Source organism: Lethenteron reissneri, chromosome 56, assembly GCF_015708825.2.
Source record: "Lethenteron reissneri isolate LAM-NWPU_2019-01 chromosome 56, ASM1570882v1, whole genome shotgun sequence".
NCBI lineage: Eukaryota > Metazoa > Chordata > Hyperoartia > Petromyzontiformes > Petromyzontidae > Lethenteron > Lethenteron reissneri.
The window spans coordinates 9369147-9395578 of NC_083834.1; the positions used below are offsets into that span (position 1 = coordinate 9369147).

Genomic DNA, 26432 nt, shown 5'->3' on the forward strand with positions numbered 1-26432 from the left:
CTGCGAGCGGCCCCCCGCGGTGGTGCGGGGGCGGACCGTGATCGCGTCCGGGCCGAGATGTTGGACCTTGGCCGTGGCTTCCTTCACGATGCCGGTGTGGTCCTGCGTGTGGTGCACGCTACGGTAAGGCCATTCGCTCCCCCCCCCCCCACCTCTCTGACTGTCTGGAAACGGTTGCAAAATTAATTTAAAGCTTTCGTGACTGCAGGGATTAATCTTCTTGGTTCTTTCGGTAAAGTCGCGTAGAATGAAAAATAATACAAATAATACAAATAAAACATAATAAAATAATATAATAAAGTAATATAATATTTTATAATGTTTTATTTTTATTATTTTATTATTTCCATTCTACGTGACTTTACCGAAAGAACCAAGACGAAGGGTTGCAAAATGGTTAACTAGTTTGTAATTGCCAGCGAAATGTCGCTATACTCAAATTGTAAATGTTGTGGGTTTACTGTCCGATACACGGGTGTGCTGAACTGGTTAATAATTGGCACGTTTTGTTTACGTTGAAAACACGATTCAAGAGCGTCTTGGCTCCACAGGGCAATTCTAAAGTCAGCTGTTCACCTGTGCCCGCAGGCACGAGTGTCTGTGCAGCCCGGACGGGGTGGCAGGTGCACCAGCAATGAAGGCCCAAGGTCGTCCCGTTGCCATGGTGGCGCACCTCAACGTCCGTCGCCGTAGCGATTCCGGGAGGCCCAACACCCCACCGTGGGCAGCCTTGCCGCTGGTCCTCAGGTGGGTTGGGGCCAGAGGTCGCAAACGGGTTTTGATTCCTTATCCATACCCGGCCGCACCAGGGTCGAAAATGGGTACGGGTACCCGTACCCTACCCGAAATGAGTGACAAACGGTAACTCACGGCCTACCCGTACCCGGCCGCACCAGGGTCGCAAACGGCTACGCTGTACCCAGTCGGGTACGGGTAGCCGGGTATCGGGTAGGGTACGGGTATCGGGTACCTGGTTGCGACCTCTGGTTGGGGCATCTCTTGTTGGTGATGTTGAGGCCACCTGGGGTGGAGATTTGTGGCAGGTGCAAGCTTTGCGTGATCTACCTGCCACCCTCCCATCTCGGTGCTGGCTTACCAGTGGACTACTTATCACATCTCTGGAGTCCTCTGTTTGGGTTGCTTTTTTTACTTTGCCATGCTATTTACATTTTTGACTTTTTGACTTTTTTTACTTTTAAATATTTAAACTTTTTTTTTACTTTTTTTTTACTTGCAGTGCGATTATGTATTTCGTGTGGTCGTGTTGTCGCACCTTTACTGGACTTGCAGTGCGAGTGCAGATTAGTTGCGTTTCTCGACCACCTCGATATAAGCCTGCCAAAACAATCCTAATCGTTGCAACTTTTTTGGCCTAGAACTCTTGTACTACGCATGCTATCGGTTACACCCTCCAATTAAATTCACTACCAAAATAATCGGCTTCTGCAGCTGCTGTTCTGTCAATTACTCCATAAATAGGTTTTGCAAGGCACTTGATAATTGCTAATCATTATTCATTTCACACTTTTTTAATCTTGCCATATTTGCTTTTTATAATTATAAGACATAAATAAAATCTTACGTACAAGCCACGACATGAGCTTTTTCAAAATGCACTAAGATTATGTACATTGCATCGTACGACATATCAACATCGCCATATCCCAGCAACTAAATCTTTTAAGAGGACGTCTGATCTCGTGAGGCCTGATAAAGGGCGAGCAACCGACCTATTGGAGACGCCTTTGCAAGCGTTTCATACCCTTTGCTTTGCATTGCCCCGCACTTGTGATTTGTCTAAGATCGCCACCTTCAATTTTGTACACATCTTTTTGGGCAGTGTGACGTTGACTGCTTTCTGTGGTTTGTTTATTCATAGCCAGGGTCTCGTACAAGTGGCAGCTGTTGCACGGAACGCTGTATAAAGTATTTCTGGTTGCACGTGTGATTACGGCTACACCTTTATGAAATGGAGCGGTAGTGCAGCGATTGCTGCCCTAAGAATCCAGCGACCCCCGGGTTCGATTCCTGCTCACTGCCAACAGCCGTGACGATTATTTGACCCGGTCCTGGGCCTCCCCTAAGTCGACTCGGCCTCAAATCAGTATCTGGTGCGGTGTGAATATCGCCATTAGGGACTCTAAGCACGGCCGGGTGTGCCGCCCCTGGCCTTCAGGTGCTCAAACAGTACTTGCCTCCAACAGTCTAAAGGCTATACGGGGGATCTTTGTCTTTAAAACGAAGGGTTTTTTTCAAAGGGAGGGCATCGGTTTTTTCTTTGGCGACCAGAATTCCTGTGCTAAAAAGGCCCATGGCTCCATTCCAACTTCGTAATGAAAAATCTGACAGTTTTGCTTGTTGGGAGATTATTTTACAAATTCTCTTGTTGGTGGTGGTGAGCGACCCACACTTGAAACTGTTGCGCAATGCAAGAATAATTCTGTAATGTTACCGACTTCGAATTGGCAACTGATCAAAAGTTGTTGGGGGTGGGGAGTTGGTTCTGCAACCGGTCGCACGAACTAATCTAATAGCTTTTAATGTTTTGACGAGAAATGGGGTTTGAGCACTTCATTATGCACTCTTTGCTATACTGTTTTTTAAATGTGTCCCATAACATTTGCACATTGTTCTGTGCTTTGTCACGATAAGAACATTTTAATTGTTAAGTCACGCATGATTTATAAAGCAAATTAATATGAAAAATACCGGTTGCCATGTTGACATGTTATCCCACATAGCTAAATCTAGATTGAACGTTGCTTCTTGGCGATTTTATTCCGTTCTAGTTGCATCGTTCCCCATGACCAAATTGCTTGAAACGCACCCGGTTTTCATATCTCGGAAGCCAAGCGGGGATGAGCCTGGCTAGCTTGTGCACGTGTGTCCAACGTGCACGAACAGCTTGTAGGTTGCAGGCCTCCATGGTGGGTAAGTGGATGGGCGATGCGGGAAAAATCTGCTTGACGTCCACGCCGCTTTGTCATCGCCAACGCGCACTGACCAGCATGGTGAAGTAGAGCCGACTAAATCCCTTCGACACCGCGTGGGGGGGGGGGGCCTCTTCCAGCAAGTGGGTTGACTGACACAAGGGTTGACGCTTGTACCGTTGTCATCTACGAGATCGCTTTCAAGTTGCTTTTTATTTTGTGCAACCCAGGGAGAGCACCTCGGCAGCAAGGCATATAAGCAAAGCAAAACAATTAAGAACAATGATCAAGTCAATAGAAATTGGCACAAGCGGTTCGCATGGGGATAATTAACCGTATCGCAGTCTGCCAGTGGCGATAGATTTTAATTGGTGGGGGCGGGCGACGATTTTGATGTAATACCAATTGTGTACTTTGTGGGTCATTTTCCCAAGTTTGGTAAATGTGGGCCCTGAATGGTGGCTTACAATGGCCTGCCCTTGCTAGTGGCATCGGTGGGGGGGGGGGGGGGGGAGAGCTTTTAAGGTCTACCATGGCAAGTAGTGTGGTGATTATACACCCGCACGAATCAGAGGGGGTGGCCATTGGATTTGACCCACAAACCGTTGCAATTGAAGGCGAACACTGTGCCGCTGGGTCATTTTCACACCTTTTTGTGGGTTTTTTTGGGCAGTGGCGCTAATAACGTTTCTGGGGGGACGGCAAATGCTGCGAAATCAAGTGAAACGGAGTTTTGCTCGTACTACCAGTTACTGAATTTGTCAGATTGGGGATTCTTAGCCTTTTTACTGCAGCCTTGCCCTTTGAGAATCAAATGGCTGTATCTCACACCCCGAGTTAGGAACTACTGTTAGATGGATAAAAAATTAAATACACCTCCCCAAGAATAATTAATGGTTTGTAATATTAATTTATGTGCATGGCTTTTCAGAAGGTCTGACCCTAAACGGCTGTCGATCTCCTGGGTAACCTGTTGGGGGTGCGGGAAGAAGTTGACGGGGAGTGGGGCAACTTCTCCCTTTGTCCCCAACCTCCAAATGTCCTCGGGTTGTCGGCACCTTCCCACGACCAGGCTTCGTTTTTATCTCCGTGCCGGTGTCCGTCCTGCGCGCCAGGATAAGCAGCCGGTGCCTTCGGCCGTTGAGGGTCTCTACGTGGGACGAGGACGGGGATCTCGTGCGGTGCCGCTACGCCACGCAAGAGGAGTGCGGAGCGTGCGACGCCGCCGTGCCCGGCATTACGCTGCACGAGGTCAGCGGGCTCAACCCAAATCTATGAACCATTAAACTGAACGTACTCTTTGGTTATGCTAATTGGTTTTGTACCCTTCTATCTGGCAACAAAACTGACACCTTTTTTACAAGGGGTCATGTTTGCATAGACCACAATACCTGCAGCCATAATGCAAACAAAAAACTGCTTTTTTTCAATCCTAGATTTAAAAGTGCATGGCTCTCGGTGGCTTCCTAATATCAGCAGGAAGAGCATTTCAGCCACGTTGACACCTACTCGTAGACTTCCGCAACCAATATTTCTAAATGAAGGTTTTTGTGTTAGATTATATAAATGTGTCGTTAAAACCACCACCACCCGACACAGCCAATTAGTAAGGCGTGTCGTGTAAACAAAACGTGCCAACTGGTTACTACTGCAGCACACAGGTGTGTTGGAGAGTTAAAACCACAACATTTACAATTCGAATACGTTTCGCTGGTGATTAGAACTACCATCAGTCGATTAGCAATCAGTCGATTAGGCACTGTCCATGGCCACTATAGCAAAAGGGTGGATGTTGTCTCTGCTCCTAACGGTTGCCCGCGTGGTGGTGGTGGTGCAGGAGGAGTGCGCGTTCACGTTTGGCAGCTCGCGGCACGCCGTCCCTGGGAAGTTCGTCGTCTCTGTGGTGGTGGAAGATTTCCCCGCATCGTCCTCCCAGGGCCCGAATGGCCCCGCGAAGGCTCGAGCCTTGTCGTCCGTGCCGTTGCAGTTTACACTGATAGGTAAATGAAACGTCGGACATTGAACCGGTGCCACGTTTATCCTCGGTTGTGAAGTGGTGCGCTAATGCAGTGGGTCTCCACTGCGCCGTTATCCAGGGTTGGGCTCGCGTTTGTGATGCGCGTTGGTGGTGAGTGGCATCTCAACTCCTCTGGTGCCCATCTACAAAACTGTCAACTCGTACGGTTTACCCCGTATACTTGTATAGGGAAATTTGGTTTTCAGGTCCATATGGCGTGCAGCCGTCTCAATACGGGCAAAACACTAAAACTAATTATTTAAGTTTTTCCTTGTGATGGGACTTTGTAGGATGAACGTTGAGATTTATAAGGGCACGGCGTGACTAATAACGTGTGAATTGGTCTAAGGTAGGCACTGATACAAGGGGTTGACAGGTATACAGCGATGTTGAGTTGAACTTTAATTGAGTATCTGGTGCAGCGTGTAAAATGTCTATTGGCACGTGACAAGAATGGGCAGGCCTGATGCCGTGACCTTGCCACCACATTGGCTGTGCTTGCTCTCCTAGCAATTAGTCCTAAAAGGCCAAGGCGCCAGTGCCTTGTGTGCCTTGGCTGACCTGGAAAGCCTTGTATTTGCCAACCAACTTTGTAGCTCATTGGCTTCCTCTCCAGTTATAAATAATCTGATAGTTTTCTTGTAATAACCAAAATGTCATGTAGCTTTCGGCCCTTTGCGATTGTCCGCCTCTCTCCCAAGTCGTCTCCCAGGCGGATGGCGACTGCTCTGTGGAGCCGGCGTTCACCGGGAAGACTCCGAAGCACGGCGCAGTCTTCCGCGTGGTCGCCGGCACGCGGCTGGACGTCCCCGTCGACGTCTCGGTGTCCCGGCATTCGCAGGGCGGCAGGTGAGCGGCGGCTGCGACTCCTTCAGCCAGCGTCGTCGTACAGCAGCTGTCCATTCGGGAGGGCTGTACGACCGATGCATGGGTTGCCTGACCCCCCCCCCCCCCCCCCCAAAAAAAAATGAATTTCCAATTGCGATATTGGTCGGTCGTGACCGCCCCTACCGCTGTTCTGTTTATTGTTGCAAATTACAACTTTGTGTGGCTGTTGATTTTGTGAGTGACGTCTCTCTCGCGGGCCACTGACCCCCACCCCCCGTGTGGAAATGAAGTCGCGGATCACCTGTGGCTCATCCCCCCCCCCCCCATCCGTATGATGGTGCAGTACGCGTGAGTGTCGACGCAAGCGGCATAACGGTTAGCGCGCTGTGAACCCTGCGACCCCTGCCACCCCGAGTTTGATTCCCGCTCATGGACAAACACCGGTGACGATTCTCTGAACCCGTCCTGGGCCTCTCCCCTAGGTAGATTCGGCCTTAAATGACTACTTGGTGTGACTAAATATAGCCACCTGGGGAGACTTGGGCGGCTGGGGGTGTGGTGCTGGCCACCCACCCCCTCGTGCCGTGCTGCCCTTAAAGTGCCAAGCTCTTGAACAGCACTTGTCCCCCCATGGCCGGTTCTTCCCCCCACCACCCCCAGCAGGTGGCCGTCAGCGGAGCTGTTGGTGGTGTGCGGCGGGGCACTCGCCGGCGATGTGGTCTCCGACCCCGCCACCCCAGGCCTCCTCCGCACGACCCTGCTGTGGGTTTCGCCCGCGGGGGACGGTGGCGGCAGCTCGAGAAGGATTTGCTTTTACGTGGAGGACTCCGCCGGGTTGGTTTGCTACCCCCCCCCTGCCCCCACATCGTCTCAAACCAGCAGGAGTGGAACTTCTACATTCCTCCTTCCCTTGGGGGGCTGGCTGAGGTGGGAGGCAGCAGTGCAGTCTCCTCGGTGCAATTGTGGATGTACAGTGGCCCCTGCATTGTTGTGTGGAGGGAGTTTTTTTTCCTTTGGGAGGTACCTGAAACTAAAAGAAACATTCTCAACGGAATGACGTCATTGACTTCGGGCTTCACTCTGCAGACGCGTCACATCCCAGACAGGCCCCACGTATGAAACGGTAGCTACCGATGGAATTTTATTTTGGCTTCGTAATTGGCCTTTTTCGAGTCTAGGTTTCCTCCACTGTACTTGTTATAGTTATTTTTAAAGTTCATAATTGGTGTCCGTTTTTGGTTTGGCGCCATGTCGCTGTAATGCCACGTTTTTATTCTCCAGCCCTCCACCACCCAACTGCCGTTTTCTTTATGCAGTTGTCACCATGGGCGAAGTGATTTTGGTTTGTCCAGCAAAAAATGCACTGTTACTAAGCGCTCAACATTTTTACACGTAGGCTTTCGCGACCATGTTATCTGTAGAGGCTTCTGGGATGGATCGTGTAAATATAAACACGCCCAAGCCTTACTAATTGGCTGTGGTCAGGTGGTGATGGGTTTCACGATGCATTTATATTTACGCAATCTAACCCCAAAACCTCTATGCTCAAGCAAAATGTACAATCCTACATTAATTTTACTTATTTACAGTACAATGTATTCTTTTAAAATGGATAAAGGCTTGTACAACATTACACGCTGTAAATGGGCTAAAGCTTGCTCTTAATGGAAATCGTGGGGGTTTTGTCTGCAACTGACTTCAATGGGGCACTTCACCCCTGCAATTGGCCCAGTAATTTTTTACGTCACGATCTTAAAAGCACAACTGGTTACCGATTTTTGATTGCCTTTGTATTCAACGGTGTCGTAGCATGTTGAGACTAAGGGGGGGTGGGGGGTGTCTTTTTTTACGTGGTGACCCCGGTTCAAAATAAATGCCTCTTCCCCAAAACGTAAAAAGTACGCCGGAAATGCAGAAACGCCTTGCTCGTGAGGTGGGCACGTGGAACTTCTTGAGCGCCGCAAGTAGCCAACCGTGCCGACCGGAGATGTCGCGGGACAAATCAGAAATAATAATTGCAAAAAAGTACAAAACGATTCAAACACCAATTAAATAAAAAAACATACTGATGTAACAATTTACTTGTGCATGACGTACCGCTCCACTGAGGTCTTAATGTAAAACTGATGCAGCCTTTTTCTGTGTGGGTGGAGCTTCGCTGTATTTGAACTGTGCAGCCTGGTTGAGTACACCTGTTCGGTCGTAGCCCATAAATAATGCCTTGGTGGGTCCTGTTCACTGACATTGGAGCTGGCGTGGCTTACGAGGAGGGCAACGTTTTTCCACTGGAGCTGTGGTGCGTGCAATGACGAGTCTACACGTAGGTCCAAGCCTTATTATGGCTTCTGAGATCTGATGAGGTCCATTTCACGTGTAACTTGGGCCAAAGGCAAATCTCGAATGCACTTTGCATGAATGAGAATTTACATTTAACAGCCCTTCTGTCAATCCACTGCAGGAGGAGGGCCTCCATATCCCGTGAGATCACCACCGTGATTGGTGCGGATGGGTGAAGGCAGAGAGCATAGATGTGAGATCGTAATGCAAGTACAACGATGGGTATTGATGAATGCCCTAATGCGTGACGATAGAAACAAAAACTCCCGGTCGTGCTCGAGCCACAGCGGAAGTTTCACCGTTAATGGCTTGGTGATAACGTTTTTGTTTTTTGGGGGGGGTTAGATTATATTTTGGTCGTGAAAAGCCTAGGTGTGAAACTTCATGGCTTCGTGTTTATTTTTTAAGAGTGCATCCCTAATGGGACGGTGCCTTCGTTTCAGGCGACAGAGCGAGATGAGGTGTTTTACCGTGGTCGTCACGGCAAAGAAGTGGCTCTCGTTCAAAGGCGCAAGACTCCTGGGTACGACCTTTAAACTGGACCGGTGATGGTGCCTAAATGGGCGAGGGGTGGGGGGGGGATGGAACTGGACATCCCCCAGCGATGCCCCTCGCCAAAACGTGGCTCTCGCTCCACCATTGTCAATGACCATCCTGGTTGTCCCTCATGCGGTTTAGTGATTTTGTTGTTTGTGTCGTGCTTGTTTACCTCGAAGCTTTGAGCGACTCCGTCAGAAGGGTACTACCAAAAAATATTTCCGGGGGGGGGGGGGGGTGATTGTGTAAAATTCCGATCAAAATTTTGCAGTGTAATTTTTCTAATTTACAAAAAATGTACCACGACTCTGCCACACAAGTGGCTTATGCTTTGCGAATGAAGCCACCCGGAATCTGTTAATGTCCGCTATGGAGCATATGCTGTTCAAGTAGTCCTAGTCGTATCACGGTTAATACACCAAGTAAGAACCAAGGTGGCCACTGAAATTGAACTCTGAACCTCCAGCCAGTGGCCAACGTGCCTTGCCCGCATTGCGAGTGCCCAGCACGTGCACTTGTCGCGTCGGGAGCGTTCATCGTGCAATTCCGCCTGTATCGGTCCCACAATGCAGGCGGAGGGCATCACAGCGGCCGTCCCCGCCGTGGACTGATGCCGCCTGGAGAGCTCCGGGCCACGGGGTTCACCGTGGTGGACGCTCGCAGCAACGCGGAGACCGTCAACTTCACCGTCACGTTCAACCAGGAGGTGAGGGTCGTCTGCTTCCGGCCGTGGGCAGTGGCCTCTAGTTTCTAACGAGGATGTTTTCTGGGTCAGGAATGGAATGGCGTGGGCTGGGGGGGGGGGATAGGGTGGGGAGGTTTTGCGTACGACTTTGCCCATATGTGTGGAGACGGGTTCCATGCTGGGGATGTGCAAGATCCCACCGTGTCGGTCCAGTGCCCTCGGAGCTGCATTGGCTTGAGGTTGCTAAACAAATGCATTGTATGTCCATTACAACCAGTGCTTACCACAAATTTACCGCAATACCTTGCGGATCTCGTCAAGGAACATAAACAATCGCACAACTCCGGTCACCCTCATAGCAGCAGCTTTTGGATATCCATCAAATAAAGACGGTCACCACATCACGTGAGATCGGACGCACTTCTGCGGCCGTCTGGAATGCTCTTCCTTCCAATATTAGAAAGCCACTGGAGCGATGCAATTTAAATCCTTTAGATTGAAAACTCGTTTTTTAGAACTCTTTTTGTTCAGGTTGACCTTCCCTCGTACCTCCCGATTTTAACACTGACTACGTACAGTGCGAAAATAAGTCTGTAGCAGGACGATGGGATGGAAAGTTGCAGAAGAACAAGGCTATGAAGTTAGCTGCTGTGCCTTCTGGCAAGCGAACAGAAGTTCATCATCATCAGATCATCTCCCCCCACCGCTTCTCCTGCACAGTTCTCGCCGACGCGCGTCGCGGCCTTCGTGCGCCTGGTCTCGGTGCGCAGCGGCCACGAGGCCTTGCGGCTGGACGCGCGCACTGCGGCCGTGCGAGCGTCGCCCGCCCCGCGCACCGTCGCCTTCGCGGCGCCGCCGTTCTCGCTGCGCGGCGGCGAGCGCTACTGCGTGACCCTCGACGAGGGCGTGGTGCAGCTGAAGGCCAGCAACGTCCGCATCAACTCCCAGCCGCGCACGGCCTGCGACTGGGTCTTCGCCCTGCCGCGCAAGGTGTACGGTAAGGGCGGTGCACAGACCCAAAGGTGGCCAGGCGCTATCGGCTATTGTGTTTATTGGACTTTTTTGTCTCTCTTGCACTTATCGGTTTTTGTATTGTTTGTGGTTGCGACTTGCTGACTGCCTATACTTGATGTCTGTGAAAAAGCTTCATAGCTCCATTAGATTCCTTCAGTCGAAATAAAGATTCTGATGCTGAACAAATGGCGCAGGGGCTTTGGGTAAGTAGCTGGCCAGAGGTGGCATCTCCCTCTTGCGCAGGAGGTTGTGGGTTTGATCCCGGCCCTGGCGATGCCCGTTCTTGTATATTTGGAGTCTATCCTTTCACTGTGATGGTTGCGTGGATTTTTCTCCGGGTCAGTTTTCCCCCTGCACATTTTAGAATCGACATTGCGTTTCAGAATACTTGTCTGCTATAAATGTTCAGTGATAATCCGTTTCATAGAGCTATCATTTGTGAAAGCCCAGGGTCGCTTTTGAAAAATAACTCTTGCTCCGGTGGACCTTACCTGGTAAAATAAAAATAGTACAAATGGTGTTTGACCATTGACTTCTTAAACCTTTCCCACTATTCCCGTCCCCGCCGTGCGACCTTCCGGCGCGTCGCACTGCTGCCCCCTGCAGCGTCGTGCTACGCGCAGTGCGACCCGCACTTCAAGTCGTTTGACGGGCGCCTCTTCGACTACATGGGCACCAAGCCCGTGCTGCTTGCCGGCTTCTGCGAGCCCACGGGGACGGACGACGAGGGCTGGGCCGTGTACGGCAAGAGCGAGCACTGGGGCAGCCGCCGCGTAAGCTGGATGGAGTCGGTCGTGGTCGAGGTGCACGGCTACAGGGTCACCCTGGAGCAGGGCTATGTGAAGGTGATGCTGCAGAGGTTGAGGGGGGGGGGGGGATGGGGGGCTTGCGCAACATTGGCTTAATTTAACCTCTTTCCTGTTCCGATAAGGTCGTCACTACGTCGGTCTGGTTTATTGTTTGTTTTCCTTCCAATTTGGTTCCGGAATCTTAAAGGCGAAACTAAAAATAAAACGGTTTTATCGGTATCTTCACAAGGCCATGTGGGAGGGCGTGTGCACAGTTTTGGCACCAGTTATCGTAGAGTGCAGTCGTGTCTCTACGGTTCTCTGCCGTGGGTAACAATGTATTTTTAAAAACAACGGCACCCGGCGCCTCTCAATAAAATTAAACGCTGGGCCACTCGTGCATTCCGAGATTCGTCAGTGAACGGAGACGCCCACACAACCCTGCAACTTGCAGATGTCTCGGAACGAGAAGGGGTTAAGGGGACGACTTCTGCGTCTTGAGCACTCCAAATGTCTCCTTGTCACACTCCACGCACGCCTTGCACTCGGCCACTGCTGAGCCCTGGCTTGAAAAGCCAAATTGCTTATTTTGTGTACAGAGAAACTTGGTCCAAATGTCCTTCGGGGTTTCTAGTGTGGTAAGGGTAGGGAGGCAGGAACGGGAGTTGGTTTGTATGACAGTTGAGGACGTCCAATACCCAATGTTCTTATTGAACGTTCAAGATTTGTACGTTTCCCTGCGCTCAAAGTTACAGTATTGGCCACTGCTTTGTGAAAACCGCAAGGACCCATTTCACGAAGCTGGGGTGGCAAGGGTCTACCTGCGGTTGTGACGTCGCATTGTTAACACGTGCGATGCATTTTGTTTATTTTCAGGTGGACGGCGCCTTCGTTAACATGCCGTACATGGAACCGGACTTCAAGTTCAAGATCTACAGCTCCAATCACTACTTCGTGCTGCGCACCAACCTCCACTTCTCCGTCAAGTTTGGCGGTGAGAATGGGGCCGTTTTTTAAGCACAACACCGCTGTCCCATGGCGGCACAATACGTGTCAAGGCAGAACACGGGGGGTGGTGGGGTCCACCTGTATTAGAGAAAAGCGGGTGATGAAAACTAGATACTGCAACCCACAAGGTGTCAATCACCGTCCGTGCGACCAGCTTCCCATAAATAGGGACCACCCACCTCCACCAGGAGATAGGCGGAGGATGAATGGAGGTTAACCCCCAGCTCGATCTGCTCTCGAGCTCCAGCCAGCAGGGAACAAGAGCGGTCCCCGTACACTTCCAAAGCATCCAACTTAGAGCGACGTCGAGCATCGCCTCGGTCTCCGTGTGCATGTAGCCCAAAAGTGGGTGGTAAACGTGCCTGTTTAAGTGTGTGGGGAGTGGTAGTGTAACATGTCGCGCGCTGCGCTATGAACCTGGCGACCCGGGTTCGATTCCCGCTCACGGCCAACACCAGTGACGATTATTTGAACCGGTCCTGGGCCTCCCCTAGGTCGACTCGGCCTCAGTTGAGTACCTGGTGCGGTGTGTAAACATCGCCACTGGGGAGACGAAGGCGGTCGGGCGTGGTGCTGGCCACCCACCCCCTCGTGTACCGTTCCGGCCTTCATAGGTGCTCGCTAACAGCACTTTCCCCCACAGTCTAACGCTATACGGGGGATCTTTGTGTGTGCGGGTACGCATAGCCTCAGGTGCGAGGTGGGGACAATGGGGTCGTCCTGGGGTATAGTGTCGGCGCACCGTGTTTGTACAGAAATACGCTACGATGTGAAAGCAGGCAGGGGGAGCTTGTCTAAAATTTAAAGATGAACCAACCCTCTTAAATGGCCTCGGTTTTGATATACATTACTCGTTAGACTCGACCCACACTATACACGAGAGTGACTTGGCTGACCAAAAATTAGGAAGGTGGCGAGCCTTGACGAAAGGATGCTACAACCAAAAGTGCCACAACCGCAAGGAAGAAAAACCGTGCGTGTATCGCATGGGGCTGCAAAACTTCACCATGGGGCCAATTTGCCTTTGCATTTGCGTGACTTATTGTAGGCCACAGGACATGGCAATCTTTTGATCGCTTTTGACTTTTTTTGATGGGCAAAGTTCCAAGTGGCACCAACTTGGTAATCAAGTGGTGTTCATTCTGCATCGCCATAGCAAGAGTTGTCATGCTCCCCTTTGTAGACATGGCCAAGGCACAAATGCCTCCATAATAGAGGTTTTTGGGGTCGATCACGTAAATATAAATATCCCAGATTTGGACCTAGATCTAACCCAAAACCTATATTATTGATGGTAGTGGTTGCAAAAGCTGGTGTTAAACACACAAATGCTGCGATCCCAGTTACCTACTCGGGCAAGCGGAAATCGTTTTTTCTCCCAGATTTGGATCCTTTTTTCCAAAATTCCAAAATGGTGTGGCAACAATCATCTCTAACTTTTCTGACCATGTAATCATCACATGAAGGGAGGGGGGGGGGGGTGGATTGATCTGTGCGGCTGCCTCGTGCACAAAGCTTGCGAAGGAACAAGTTTTAGCAGAGAACTTTAGAGGTTTTTTTCATCCGCTTTTGGATGCATCCCAAGGTGCGTGTGCGTGTAACGCAAGTCGCGTGCCGGATACAAACAAATTATGACGAATGTCGGGCTATTTGTAGAGTGGGACTGGCGGAGGAGGGGGCACCTCAACAGCTGAACGAGCCTGGTGTTGGGGGGGGGGGGGGGGGGGTTTGGCACTCGACGATTGAATTGGCAGCAAAGGGGGGGGGGGCTGTTGGAGTGAGGGGGGAGCGGAGTGTTTTGGATGGAGGGATGTTGAGCTTTGCACCGTACGTAGACAACTCTGCGCATTGTGGTTGGGGAGGTGGATAACATGAACACAAAGCAGGATGGAGGTCAAAGGTCACAGGTGTGAGAGCGTGCTGGTCTTGGAGACTGCACCGAGCGTCGCGGCTCCACCCCAAACGTGTTACTTTTCTCCTTTCCCTGCTTGTAGCTCCAATGCCACGTTTGTGCCAACTTCTACCAGAAAGTTGGCCAGAAGCCCCAGAGTGGCTGGGAGGAGGGGGGGGGGTGTGTTTGTGTTTGGGTTTTGGGGGAAGGGGAGTCGATCGCAATGCAGGTCGAACGCAGGATGTTGCCGAATGTAAGCTCCGGGTTTGTGAATGTGACCACTTGCGTGGTGTGGGCACTGCCAGTCAAGGTTACGAAGATGAACAAAGGAGAAGTGTCTCGGTTGTTTGCAGTGTTCCGGTGCGGGTCTACGTTGGTGTGATATGGGCCCCGTGGTCTAATAACAACAAACCTTTGTTTAGTTTGATTTGTACATGCCGTGTTGTGCGGTCACCTTAACAAGCAAGGCATGATGGGAGGACCGATGCATTGACGGCAGTTGCTGCTTTTTCTATCGAATTGCATTCGGTATTATTATTAACCTTATCTATTTCCAATCTGTAAGTACTCTTATTTGTCCAAGTTTCTCTTCAATTCAAACATTTCGCAGCGTTAGAAGTGCCTGTTTCACGTGTGCTTTGCATGTGGGAGGAAATGCCCAAGGTATGAGGGATTGCATTTCTTTCTGGATCTAACCTTTTAACTTTTAAAGGCTGACATGTGTAAAACAAACTTAACTCTAAACAAAAACCCGAAGTTGGAAACTTTTTAGAATGTAGAGCCGGCACGGTGGTGAAAATCGTGCCTCCCACGGGAGGCAGCTCCTGTGTTCAGTTCCTGACTCGTCTGCCTTGCTATGTGGCGTTTTGCTCACCCCATGCCGATCTTGGGGACTCTTCCCATCGCTTAAACGGACAGAAGGTGGATCCCTCGTACAGCCTTACAAGACTGGGGCAAGTTCCATTTAGCGAATAGCACCGATAAATGCCAGCATGGCAAACGGAGGAGGTCGCGTGATTTCTCCTCCGAGCTCCAAATCCCAATAGATCCCGAGGTAAAGAATGTGTTTTTGTATGGACTACCTATGACGCGTGTGCCGTTTCTCACGTTTTTTAAAGTTGCCTTTTCATACCTGTCGACCCCTTTATCGGTGCCCTACCTTATAACAGACCAAGTTGGACCTTATTGCTCGCCCCATATCACTTATAAATCTCAACGTTCATCCTACAAAGTCCCATCACAAGGGAGAAACAACATTTTGGTGCCCGTATTTGAAACGGCTTTACGCCATATGGACCTGAACTCGATTTCCCTGTACAAGAATTTGGGGCTGACGGCTTTTTTTTGCTGCTGCTGCAACCTGAGGTTTTGCCAAATGAGACTTTAACGACGTCACAATTTGGAACGCGACGTTCTGTTCCTGTGGTTTTATTTGTTGTCTCGCAGAAGTGTCTAGACTGAGGTCCTTTTCATGCCAATCCAAAATTAGTGGTCTCAGGATTTGTGGTTTTCCATGGACTATGCTCCCGCAGTGGCGTGTAATGGTGAGTACACGTGACCTTGCAAGCCAGAAGCTGTTGGTTCTGTGCCCTGGAACCTTGGATTTTGACGTCCCCTAAAAATATTAATTTGGTTTATATAATGTTTAAAATGCAATACTGTTGCAGCTGTGACGCATCCCATAATGTAGTTTAATAACCAAGCCATTGCCCTACCGGTGTAAAAAAAAATGTACTACCAGTTGTGCTGAAATTAAAATGGTTAGGTTTTAAATTTTTACCTTTTTTACAATTCGCATAATCACATTCTAAAAACAACAGTGACACGGAATGTCCATAGCATTGGGCATGGGCAGTGGGGGAGAAACGGTCAATGGGAGGGCGTTGTCTTGCTCGAGGCCCCTCAACCATAAGTGCTGGGACCCTTCCTTGCGTGTCATCAGGCACTCTTGGCAGCAGCTTCGGTTACGCGACTTCGTGCCAATGAGTCCGAGCGAAGATCACTGCATTTACAGATGCATCTTCAGTCGTAGGATAATTGATGGTTGGGTGTATGGGTGGGGGGGGGTTCAAATATCTCGCGTTCAAACAAAACGCTGGGTGTTTCCATGAAGAGCATGAGCTTGTCATGTCAATCACCAATGGGGAAGTTTTGCATCGTCATGGCTGGTAACATTTAATATAGCGCAAAACTAGGGTGCCCGTTCCCCCATTAAATCCTGACCACGGCTGTCTTGGCCAGACGTGGCCCTGTAGTGCCCAGAGTTTCAGAAATGGAATATTTATTTGTACTGGAGTAATCCGATGCGCTATAAAGGATGCCCAGTAGGGGAATGGATTGGAACGTTACAAGAAGTGGTACAAAAACGCGATAGGAGTGCGGTATATAGTGGACAATAAATAAAGCGCTGACAATCTACAAATACTAAATTTCTTACCAGGTACAGCCCACCTACGCTATAAGCTTCTCTTTTCAGAAGTGGCTGTTGCTGAATATTCTGTGGGATCTCTGGTGTCGTTTTACTTCGAAGGTCATTTCATTTTAAGCCTTTTTGTTTCTCCATTTTGAAATGTGATATCAGAGTTCTGTTTTTATTGCGTTTACACTCCAAGCGGTAATTCTTCACAATGGGGCTGTTGCAGGCAAAGCAGGTGCATGGTGTGTGTGCACGTCTACCAATGGCAACTGTTTTTAGTTTGCGGCCAAACGCTGGTTTGTGTCGGTGACAACTTCCTTTTAATTTATAAATTTATGCACGAATCCGACAATTGTGGACCAGTACAGTAATCGGCCATGGCTGCAATCCACTGCTGGATGGAAGGCCCCGTCACCAAGCCGTCGCAGTCCTCCCCGCGGCTTGCCGACATGGCGATCCGCCCGGCCTCTGGCGCAAGGAGGCAACTCGTGAACTCCTCGCGTTTTCCCTGCTTGCCATTTACGAACACGCGATTTTTACTGCCGCAAGGGTTGGGGGGGGGGGGAGACTGTCGCTGCTGTAGCGGCGCACTGGAAGATTGAACCGGCGACCTTCCTGGATCGCGAGTCTCTCCAATGTGACCGCTTGATACGATCCATGAAAGGTTTTTTGGGTTACAGCGCGTAAATATAAATGTCTTAAACCATCGCCACCCAACACAGCCAAGTTTTGTCACATGAACAGAACATGCCAATTCGTTACGTGACAAACCTAACTAATTGGCTGTCGTAGTGGTGGGTTTAACGACACTTATAATTTTTTTTACCCTTTTTATCTGGCAACAAAACTGACACCTTTGTTACAAGGAGTCATGTTTGCATTGACCACAATACCTGCGGTCGGAATGCAAACAAAAAACACAACTCTGATAATGTATGCACTGTCCTTAAAATTGATTGGTCCACACCCGAGACGGCTTTCTTTAGAGACTAGTCTCACATGGTGTTGGACCAGATGACACCAAAAGGCGCACAACTCAAAGACAATGCACCATCAGAGTATGAGAGCTCGGGTTAAGCATTTGCACCATTGGAACCTCCTTTGCCAGTAGAAAAATATGATAATTGCTTTTTTACCCTTTTATCTGACAACCAAACGGACACCTTTTTTACAAGGAGTTATGTGCATTGTCTTTTATTCTCGCCCCACCTACCCCGCTGCAGCCTCTCGTGTGGTGGTGGAGCTGGAGAACTCTGCCCTCTACCGGGGTGCCCTCTGCGGGCTCTGCGGGAACTACAACGGGAGGAAGGACGACGACTGGCAGCTGCCTGGGCAGGGTGCCACCCTCACGGCGCACGACTTCGGCAACTACTGGATCAGCGGCAGCATCCGCATGAGGTAAAGGGATGCCGCATGGTGCAGTTGTAGTCGTTGCTCTGCATCCACGTTGGCCATAAGGAAGTAGAATGAAGACTGTGCCAAGTTGACCGTCGCAGGCCCCTTAAAGTTTATTTTTGTTTTGCTGCAACCGGTGCAATGGTTCATGGACTGGACTTTGGAATGCCGGTTTTTTTAGATCTCCCCAGCATGGCAGTGGAATATAACTGGGGGCAGGTTTCTGAGACGTCCACCCGGTTATGAACAAGTGGGGTAGGCAAGTTTGCTTAAACGCGCACGTTGACTGGTCAAGCGAGCGCATGTACGCGCGTCAACTGCTCCCCAACTTGTCCGTTTTGCCTCCTTCACATCTCCTCGCCCACGGCACTCAAGCGGCGTTCCCGACGACGGCTCCTCGTCGCTGCTGCAGCTCAACGCGAGCCTGGTGGCCGTGGCCTCCGAGGGGCGGCGGTGCGGCCTGCTGACGGACCCGCGGGGCCCACTGGCCGCGTGCGCCGGCACGGTGAGCCCGGCGCCGTACTTCTCGGACTGCGTGTACGACATGTCGGCGGAGGAGGGCGTGCAGGCCTACGTGGCGCTCTGCCTCGCGCTGCAGGCCTACTCGGACGACTGCTACGCCGCCGGCGTGCCCGTCGACCCGCGCTGGCGCACAGTCACCGGCTGTGGTGAGGATGGCGGCGATGGTGGCGAAAGCTTAAACCGTTATTTAAGCTGGGTCGGGCCTGCCTAAGGGCTAATATAGCTTGTTTTCAGAGGCGATGTAGCCACAAATGGATAGCGCAACGAAGCGGCAGATCATATGGAAATGTATGGCAACCAAATTATCTTATCGCGTGTCTCTGAAATGTGGAGCGATGTGGTGGGGGGGAACATGCAAGCTCCAAATATAGCGGGGGTTTGGGATCGAACCCGTGAGGTAGTTAACATTTCGCCATCATGACGCACCTAAAGCTACCACATTTCTGGGAGACTCAACCGTGTCACATGACGAGCTGGCAGAATGTCCCTGACATCCACCCAGCCCCTTGAGACTGCAATTTGTATTTGCTGCCCCTGCATGGTGATCACCCATGCAAGCGATAACCAAACTATCAGTCGTGTATGATATGAGGAGTTCTATGCAGGCACTGGCTGAATTGTTGCCTTTTGCAGGATTATGAGAAAGTGACGTGGATTGGAGGCCTTTATCCCACAGTGGAGGGGGGCTGGGTGGTGTGTAGGCGAGCGATGCAGCGTTCTTGACCAACTGGTGCCGCATCCTGCCGTTGCCACCCAGAGCTGAGCTGCGGGCCGATGCCGCGGTCGATGCTGTCGCTTGCCGCCTCCTCGTGCCCGGCGACCTGCGCCGACCCCGACGCGGGCCTGGACTGCGGCGACCCCGTGGTGGAGGACTGCGTGTGCGTGCCCGGGCACCTCTGGGACAAGACGCGCTGCGTGGAGCCGGCCGCCTGCGGTTGCGTCGTCGACGGGAAGTACTACTCGGTAACAAAGTGCTGCCAGTCGGTGGTGAGGGGTTGGGTATTGGCAACGTAAGCTTTTAACTTTTTTATTTTCTTACCAAGCAAGCCCAAACGAAGGTAATGGATTATCACGTGACAAATGTATAGCAGCGCAATGCTCTAAACCAGTGGTTCTTCGACTGGTGTACGCACCCCCCTGGGCATGCGTGACATGGCCAGATTTCGATTTTAAGCTTTCGTGACTGCAGGGATTCATCATCTTGGTTGGTGTTCGGTAAAGTCGCATAGAAGGGAAGTAATAAAATAATAAAAATAATAATAATAAAAATAAAACATAAAAAAAATAATATAATATATTACTTCCCTTCTATGTGACTTTACCGAAAGAACCAAGAAGACATGGCCAGATTCTTTTTTTAAAGGTAAATCCTCAAAACGAATTGAGCATGGTCACCCGAGTACATGATATAAAAATAAAATTTACTATTTGATCACCAAAGGGGTGCAAGGCTGCAGTAAAGGTGAAGAACCACTGCTCCAAACGCACGTTGATTCGAGATGTGGAGAGAAACCGGACGACCTGGCGAAAAATCTATGCGACCACAGGATGAGAGATGCGCAAACGCCAAATATACAGCAGCAGCAGGTGTCAGGGTTGGGATCGAATCCACGACCTCCTGTATACCAGGCGAGGTAGTTAACATCTCCTAGCCACCGTAATGATGATGATAGAGACGCGCAAACTCCAAATATACAGCAGCAGGCGTCGGGGTTGGACTCGAATCCACGACCTGAATACCAGGCGAGGTAGTTAACATCTCCTAGCCACTGCAGCGGCGCTCCCTCTTGACCCTCGCTGGCGGCGGCTTTGCAGATTGGCGAGAAGTTCTTCAACGAGGACTGCAGCGAGCACTGCGCCTGCCTGGAGCGGGAGCGGGTCGACTGCGAGCCCGTGTCCTGCGAGCCGCCACTGCAGCACTGCGGCGTCAACGAGTACGGCACCCACGGCTGCCTGCACAGCTGGAGTACGTCTCTCCCACGTTATGTGCTCCTATCGGTTTTGTTTTGCTCTCGTAACTTCACTTGGCCCCCCGGTGCTCCTCCATACCAGTTGGGCATATGTCGAAAAAGAGCTTTTTATAGTTGCACATTGGATTCCTTCTGCAGTCTCTCCTGAAATTAAAGATTCTGATTTCTGTTTAACACGTAGGCTTTCGCGACCAATATCATCCCTAAGAGTTTTTTGGGTTTTATCACGTAAATATGTGTCGTTAAAACCCGACACCAGTATGCTGTACTAGTGACGAATTTGCATGTTCTGTTTGACAACCCTTACAAGTTGGTTGTGGTGGCGGGTTTAACAACACATTTTTATGCGCTCTAACCCAAAAAAACCTCGATTCTGAAGTCTGACGCCCCCCTCCTCCAGTCGCGTTTCCATCCTCTAGAGTCGTGGTTCACACCACAACGGCGGGGGGTTGCACACATGGAAAAGTCCATGTCCCTGCAGCCTGGACGACACTTCTCCCTTCCCCCTCGTGAGGGGTGTCTCACTCTGCTGTCCTCGGCCTGCTGCTGCTGCTGCTTTTGTTGCGACAGTGATCTGCTCGAGCGGCGGAAGCCAGCACTACGCCACGTTTGACGGGCGGGCGTACGAGTTCTATGGGACGTACACGTACACGCTGGCCATGGTGAGCGGCGGTGGGGGAGATACTACGGCGTGAACTGCATGCATTGCTAACCCACAATGCACTGGTACACTGCGTGAACCGCGTGCCTTGCTAACCCACAATGCACTGGTACACACAAGGGGGAGTGGGGATCGTGGAGGGGCGGGGCGACCGGTGGTCTTGATTTTAGAGGGGTGGATTGGACGCCTGGGAATGAATTGCCAGATGTCACATGGTGCTCTGACTGCATGGGCTTGCTCCCATTCGCATAACATCCACCTACATATATGTTTAGTCACTTGAGTATCTGGTGCGCCAACTGCGTAAAAATAATTTGCTAAATGCTCCTATTATCCCCCATACACAAGTATGTGGTGACATCTCCACAAGGGTGAAATTACTGCTGCCCTTAACTAAAAAGTTCATTTGTGATTGTACTCCTTTACCCAGGGAAGCCTCGCTGAGTCTCTACTTTTTTTTTAGGAAGGTTCTGCCAAGTTGGGAAAACATTTTGGTCAGCATTAGGATGTTAGGCCAATGGGACACCACGTTGTCATTAGAAAAGGACAACCTTGTTGGGAAAACTGACGGCACGAGTGGAACTGAACAGATGGTTATTGCCGTGTGAGACCACACGATAAGTTGCCATGAGTGTTTGCGACGCTGTTCCCAGCGTAGATAGTTTTTAAAGTCTCTCTTAACGGCGCTTCCAACCTCGGTGTTGACGGCGATTGCTGTTTGCGTCGCAGCCTCAGTCTTCAAAGCCACGTCCCGTTTTTTACATTTACCAATTGTAATAACACATTCCAGTTCGTTTTTGCCCGCCTCTCCCATTTGTTTAGTTTGTTTCTTTCTCTCACCCTCCCCCCTCCCTTCCCGACCATTCTTCCTGAGGAAGACGCGCAATGTCTCGTCGTCTGGCGCGTGGCGCGTCTTGCTGAAGAACTCCCCCGTGCCAGGCTCCTTCATCCAGTCTCGGCCCAAGGCGGTCTACATTGACATTGCCGGCCTCGAAGTCTCCTTCCTCGCCGGCAAACGAGTCCTGGTAATGATGGCGTCACTTTGTGTTTCTGTCGCGAACTGTTTGGCTTTTCGGGTGTCTCTCCATAGGCCGGCTCCCCTCCATCACCCCTGTGCAGTTGCACCGCCTACGCACCGCCTACGCACTGCGGCGAGGGTGGGAGGGGGCTTTAAATTAAACCTGAAATTTGCCTCGTGATTAATGCAGTTATCCGTGCGCAAAAGGATTTCGTACATTTTTTTTAATGTATGTTAGGCTCTTACAATGATTGACATGGTATGAATAATGACGACTTATTTATCTGGGAAAGCCACAGGACTCTTTGAGCAGGGTCCTGCATTGCCTTTATTGTGTTCTGCCAACTTATGAGCTTGTAAACTTGTGGTGCACTTGGAGGCACTGTATATGTCCATTGAACTTCTTTCGCACCCTACGTAGCCAAACGTGCTAATCTGAAGCTTTGGCATTATCCAGAATATTTCAAGGCGATATGACTCCAGCTGATAAACTCTTGGACGAAAACTATATTTGACTGCCTAAAATCCCTCGCAACAACCTCCCCACTAGCCAATCGCTGCTCCTCGTAGGCCGCACACAAGACTGTGCGCACCAGGTACGTCGCCAATTTTGTCGGCGTTTGGACTGCGTGGCGCCTTGCAGGTGAACGGCCGGTCGGCTCGGATTCCCTTCTACCACCCGGACACGGGCAGCGATCCCGAGGTGGTGCTCTCGTACGCGGGCAACCACCTCCTGCTGGAGGCTCGCGTCGGCCTGCGCGTGCTCTTCGACGGGCGGCACGTGCTGGTGGCGGCGCTGGCGACGCACGCCGGGCTCGTGACGGGCCTCTGCGGCAACTTGGACGGCGACGCCTCCAACGACATGAGGCTGCCGAGCGGCGTGCCCACCAGCCACGCCGGGACGTTCGGAGACTCGTGGAGGGTGTCGCGGCCGTGGGATAGGTGAGGGTTGGTGGGTTAGAGACGCGTTTTATCCACGAGGTTTTTTTGGGTTGGATTGCATAAATGTGTCGTTAAACCCACCACCACCACCCGACATGGCCAATTGGTAAGGTTTGTCACATTAACAAAATATGCCAATTCGTTACTAGTACAGCACAACACCGGTGTTGGAGCGAAAGCCTTTATCTTTATATATAAGGGAAATTTGTGAATGTGTTCGAAATGTTTAGCATACGTCCCAACATGCAACAAACTTGAAATTTGGCATGTGGGTAGCTTCCAGATTGTACACAATGCAAAAAGTATGAAAATAGACTTGAATTAGAACCGCCAGGGATCTCTCCTCGAGCAATCCCAGTTGTCCTGCTTCTTGACCGCTGCCCCCCCCTCACCCCACCCAGCGGCTTTGAGCAGGGCCAGACCAAGCTGCCCAGCGTCGTGAACCAAGAGCTGGCGACCCGTCTCTTGTGGTGCGGCCGCCTGCTGGACGCGACGCTGTTTGGCGTGTGCCACGAGCAGGTGGCGGTGCAGCCCTACTGGCAGCGCTGCGTGTGGCACGTGCGCCACTCGGCAAAGCCAGCAGCGATGCGCGCCGCGCTATGCGCGTCGCTGGACCTCTACGCCGTGGCGTGCGCCCTGCGGAGCGTCGCGCTGCCCGACTGGAGGACCGCGGCCAGCTGCGGTGAGCGCCGCGGCCGTCGGGAGACGCGTGACGTCGGGCACTGCGCTGTGGTGGCGGTGGCTTTGCACGTGGGATGTCGATCCAGAAAACCTGGTGGAGGTGACGAGGGTGGGTGGAGGATCGCACGAGCGTTGTTCAAACGGCCTTCCCGGCTCGCCAGGAGAATGCAATACAGAAATTTGTGGATTCCACTCGTTGCACCTGGTGGGATCGAGTTCTTCCATTCCCAACTCTTCCTTAACCCTACCCCGCTGCCATCTCCTCGCCCGCGTGCAGCCCTGCCCAGGTGCCCGCCTGGCAGCCACTACGAAGTGTGTGCACCCGGCTGCCCCAGCACGTGCGCCGTTCCCACGGCGGACGGCCTGTGCCCTGTGCGGCCGCCCTGCCTCGACGGCTGCGTCTGCAACTTCGGGCGCGTGTGGAGCGGCCACCGCTGCATCCTCCCCGCGCAGTGTGGCTGCGTGGTCGGAAGCTCCTACTACCAGGCGAGTGGTGTGTGTATGCACGTGGGTGGTTGGCGTTGTTGGGTCCCCCTTTATTTGCATCTGCTGGGTTGAAAATAAAAAAAATGCGACCTATGCAGTCAACGTCGTCGGTGCATTGGTTTTTCAGCAGGTTTCTTTGTACACCGTTTTTCTTTTTTTGGAATGCATCTACTACCACATGGCCGTATCGGCAGTGCAGTATATAATGCACCACCTGGTCCTCGTCAAACGGTCTCAAAATCCAAATGTCAGTTGACATTCGACTTCTGACTGCTTCGACATTGCAGGGAACATTTTGATGCACCACCAACCCCGCAAGATTTTCTGACCGGGGTTGCAAATTACGGGAAAATAATTTTTGCGAAAATGTTTCTTTGCTATCGTACACCACCGGTGTACTGCCAAAGCGTTCACATAAAGAAAGTGGAAACCTTTAACCTTTTTTTTTTTCCTTGACGTTCTGTTATGCTTTGCTAGTTTGAGGGGAAGGGAGTTTGGCTTTATCTTTATCTCCAGCAAACATTGACCTCGCGCCTCCGGCCCTTCCTCCTGCCCCACCGTGTGCCTCTGCCCCACCGCTCAGGCTGGAAGTCTCTTCCTGAACAGTAACTGCACGGAGTTGTGCTCGTGCCGGACGGGAGGAGCCGTCGTGTGCTCGGCGTTCCGCTGCTCTGGGCAGTGCATCCTCGAGGACGGGGAGTACCTGTGCTCCGAGCGCATCAGTGAGCAGGCGTAGAAGGCTAATGGGTCGTGCTGCCCTCCTGCTGCTGCCGCCTAAACTCCTGTCCATTGTGTCTGGTGGTCGCCCATCCACGCGCTATGCAGCCTCCACCCCTCCTGAGCTTCCCAAATCTGGTCTCGGCATTTCGTGTGGTTTTGGTCTTGGGACGGTTTTACGTTTTACGCTACAAATTTGTCTCGTGTGACGGTTACTCGATAAATTTCGATTTAAAGCTTTCGTGACTGCAGGGATTCATCTTCTTGGTTCTTTCGGTAAAGTCACGTAGAATGGAAATTAAAAAATAATAAAAATAAAACATAATAAAATAATTCTCACGACGTTTTGGCCACAACGCAAGCAGCCGTCCTCGGGTGAAGAACAGGTCTGTCTGTCCCTTCTACGTGACTTTACCGAAAGAACCAAGAAGAGGTTACTCGATACTTATTGGAAAAGGGCCCGATGGCAACATTGCCTGCTTCTGGCTGACCTAGGCCCACTTTGAGCTGGCACTGTCCCCTTGGCCAGACTGCAAAGAGGTATTGGAATGGTTGATGTGATGCATGATGGTTTAGATTTTATCCTATACATTTACACACGACAAGCTACATTGACTGATCATTCGTGGTCGGGTACCTTCGGGATGATAAGCTAATGGCTATGTAGGCTTTACCGAGATTCCTCCCAGTACAAAATATACATTCTGATTTCTAATCAATCTGAATCGTTAACCCATGGGTTCCTACCTACCCAATCTCGTCTGTGGGGCAGAGCGCTGCCAGGTGACGGGAGATGCTCACTACAGCACATTCGACGGCACTGCACTGGACGTGGACGGCACATGCAGCTACACGCTCGTGAGCGTCGCGCAGAGGCCGGACTTCTCGGTGTACGCGCGGCACGAGCGCAGCGCCCTGCCGCCCCACGCCACCGTCGTGGTCGGGGTCTACATCCGCGTCCAGTCGACCACCATCGCGCTGGAGAGGGGATTCAACGTTTACGTACGGATGTGCCCCACGCGGGGCCGGGATGGGAGAGCGTAAAGCTTTGGGTGGGCACGGGCAGGCACAAGCGGGCGCAGAATAGTGGTGCATTGGGATATTGGCTTTTTTGTGGGCTGTCATACCCTCCCTCTACCTGTCAGCCGACTTAATGTTTTTTATGAAGTTGTCGCGTGAACGAACGTCCCAATTGTATTACTGCTATGTGGCACTACCAATGATGGACAGAAATTCACAAATTTTTACTCGGGTATGACATGCAGTTGCCACATTGAATTTAAAATTCTAACATGCATAACACGCTAATAAATTCAAGGGCTTTTACCCCCGTTCTTTGTACAGCACTATACTTTAGCAAAGCCTATTTGTTCGTGCCACCAGGTGCGATGTTAACTCCCTTGCTTGATATGCAGGAGGTCGTGGGTTCTATCCCGACTGATGCTTGGTGTCTCTCCCTGTGGTCGTGTGACAGTTTCTCTGGGTCCCTCGGTTTTCCACTCCACATTTTAAACTCGACACGCACTTTTAAGAGTATTTGGCTGCCATTTTTAAATGTCCACGTAATAGGCCCACCTTCGTTGAACTAT

The 26432-nt window shown here is 51.1% G+C and overlaps 1 protein-coding gene across 1 annotated transcript in view; it reads left to right on the forward strand.

Moving 5' to 3' along the window:
• LOC133356922 (zonadhesin-like) overlaps nucleotides 1-26432 on the forward strand; it is a 27760-nt gene continuing 1328 nt past the window's right edge. Inside the window, exons 1-22 of the mRNA XM_061574622.1 lie at nucleotides 1-123; nucleotides 589-747; nucleotides 4046-4181; nucleotides 4768-4930; nucleotides 5649-5796; nucleotides 6436-6609; nucleotides 8556-8635; nucleotides 9222-9355; nucleotides 10055-10331; nucleotides 10955-11193; nucleotides 12013-12130; nucleotides 17675-17849; nucleotides 18222-18514; nucleotides 19126-19331; nucleotides 20184-20334; nucleotides 20909-21000; nucleotides 21878-22024; nucleotides 22661-22959; nucleotides 23361-23641; nucleotides 23918-24126; nucleotides 24710-24848; nucleotides 25616-25845. Of these exons, the coding sequence (XP_061430606.1) occupies nucleotides 89-123; nucleotides 589-747; nucleotides 4046-4181; nucleotides 4768-4930; nucleotides 5649-5796; nucleotides 6436-6609; nucleotides 8556-8635; nucleotides 9222-9355; nucleotides 10055-10331; nucleotides 10955-11193; nucleotides 12013-12130; nucleotides 17675-17849; nucleotides 18222-18514; nucleotides 19126-19331; nucleotides 20184-20334; nucleotides 20909-21000; nucleotides 21878-22024; nucleotides 22661-22959; nucleotides 23361-23641; nucleotides 23918-24126; nucleotides 24710-24848; nucleotides 25616-25845 (3885 nt within the window). The 5' untranslated portion in view covers nucleotides 1-88. The remainder of the gene's footprint in view (nucleotides 124-588; nucleotides 748-4045; nucleotides 4182-4767; nucleotides 4931-5648; nucleotides 5797-6435; nucleotides 6610-8555; nucleotides 8636-9221; nucleotides 9356-10054; nucleotides 10332-10954; nucleotides 11194-12012; nucleotides 12131-17674; nucleotides 17850-18221; nucleotides 18515-19125; nucleotides 19332-20183; nucleotides 20335-20908; nucleotides 21001-21877; nucleotides 22025-22660; nucleotides 22960-23360; nucleotides 23642-23917; nucleotides 24127-24709; nucleotides 24849-25615; nucleotides 25846-26432) is intronic.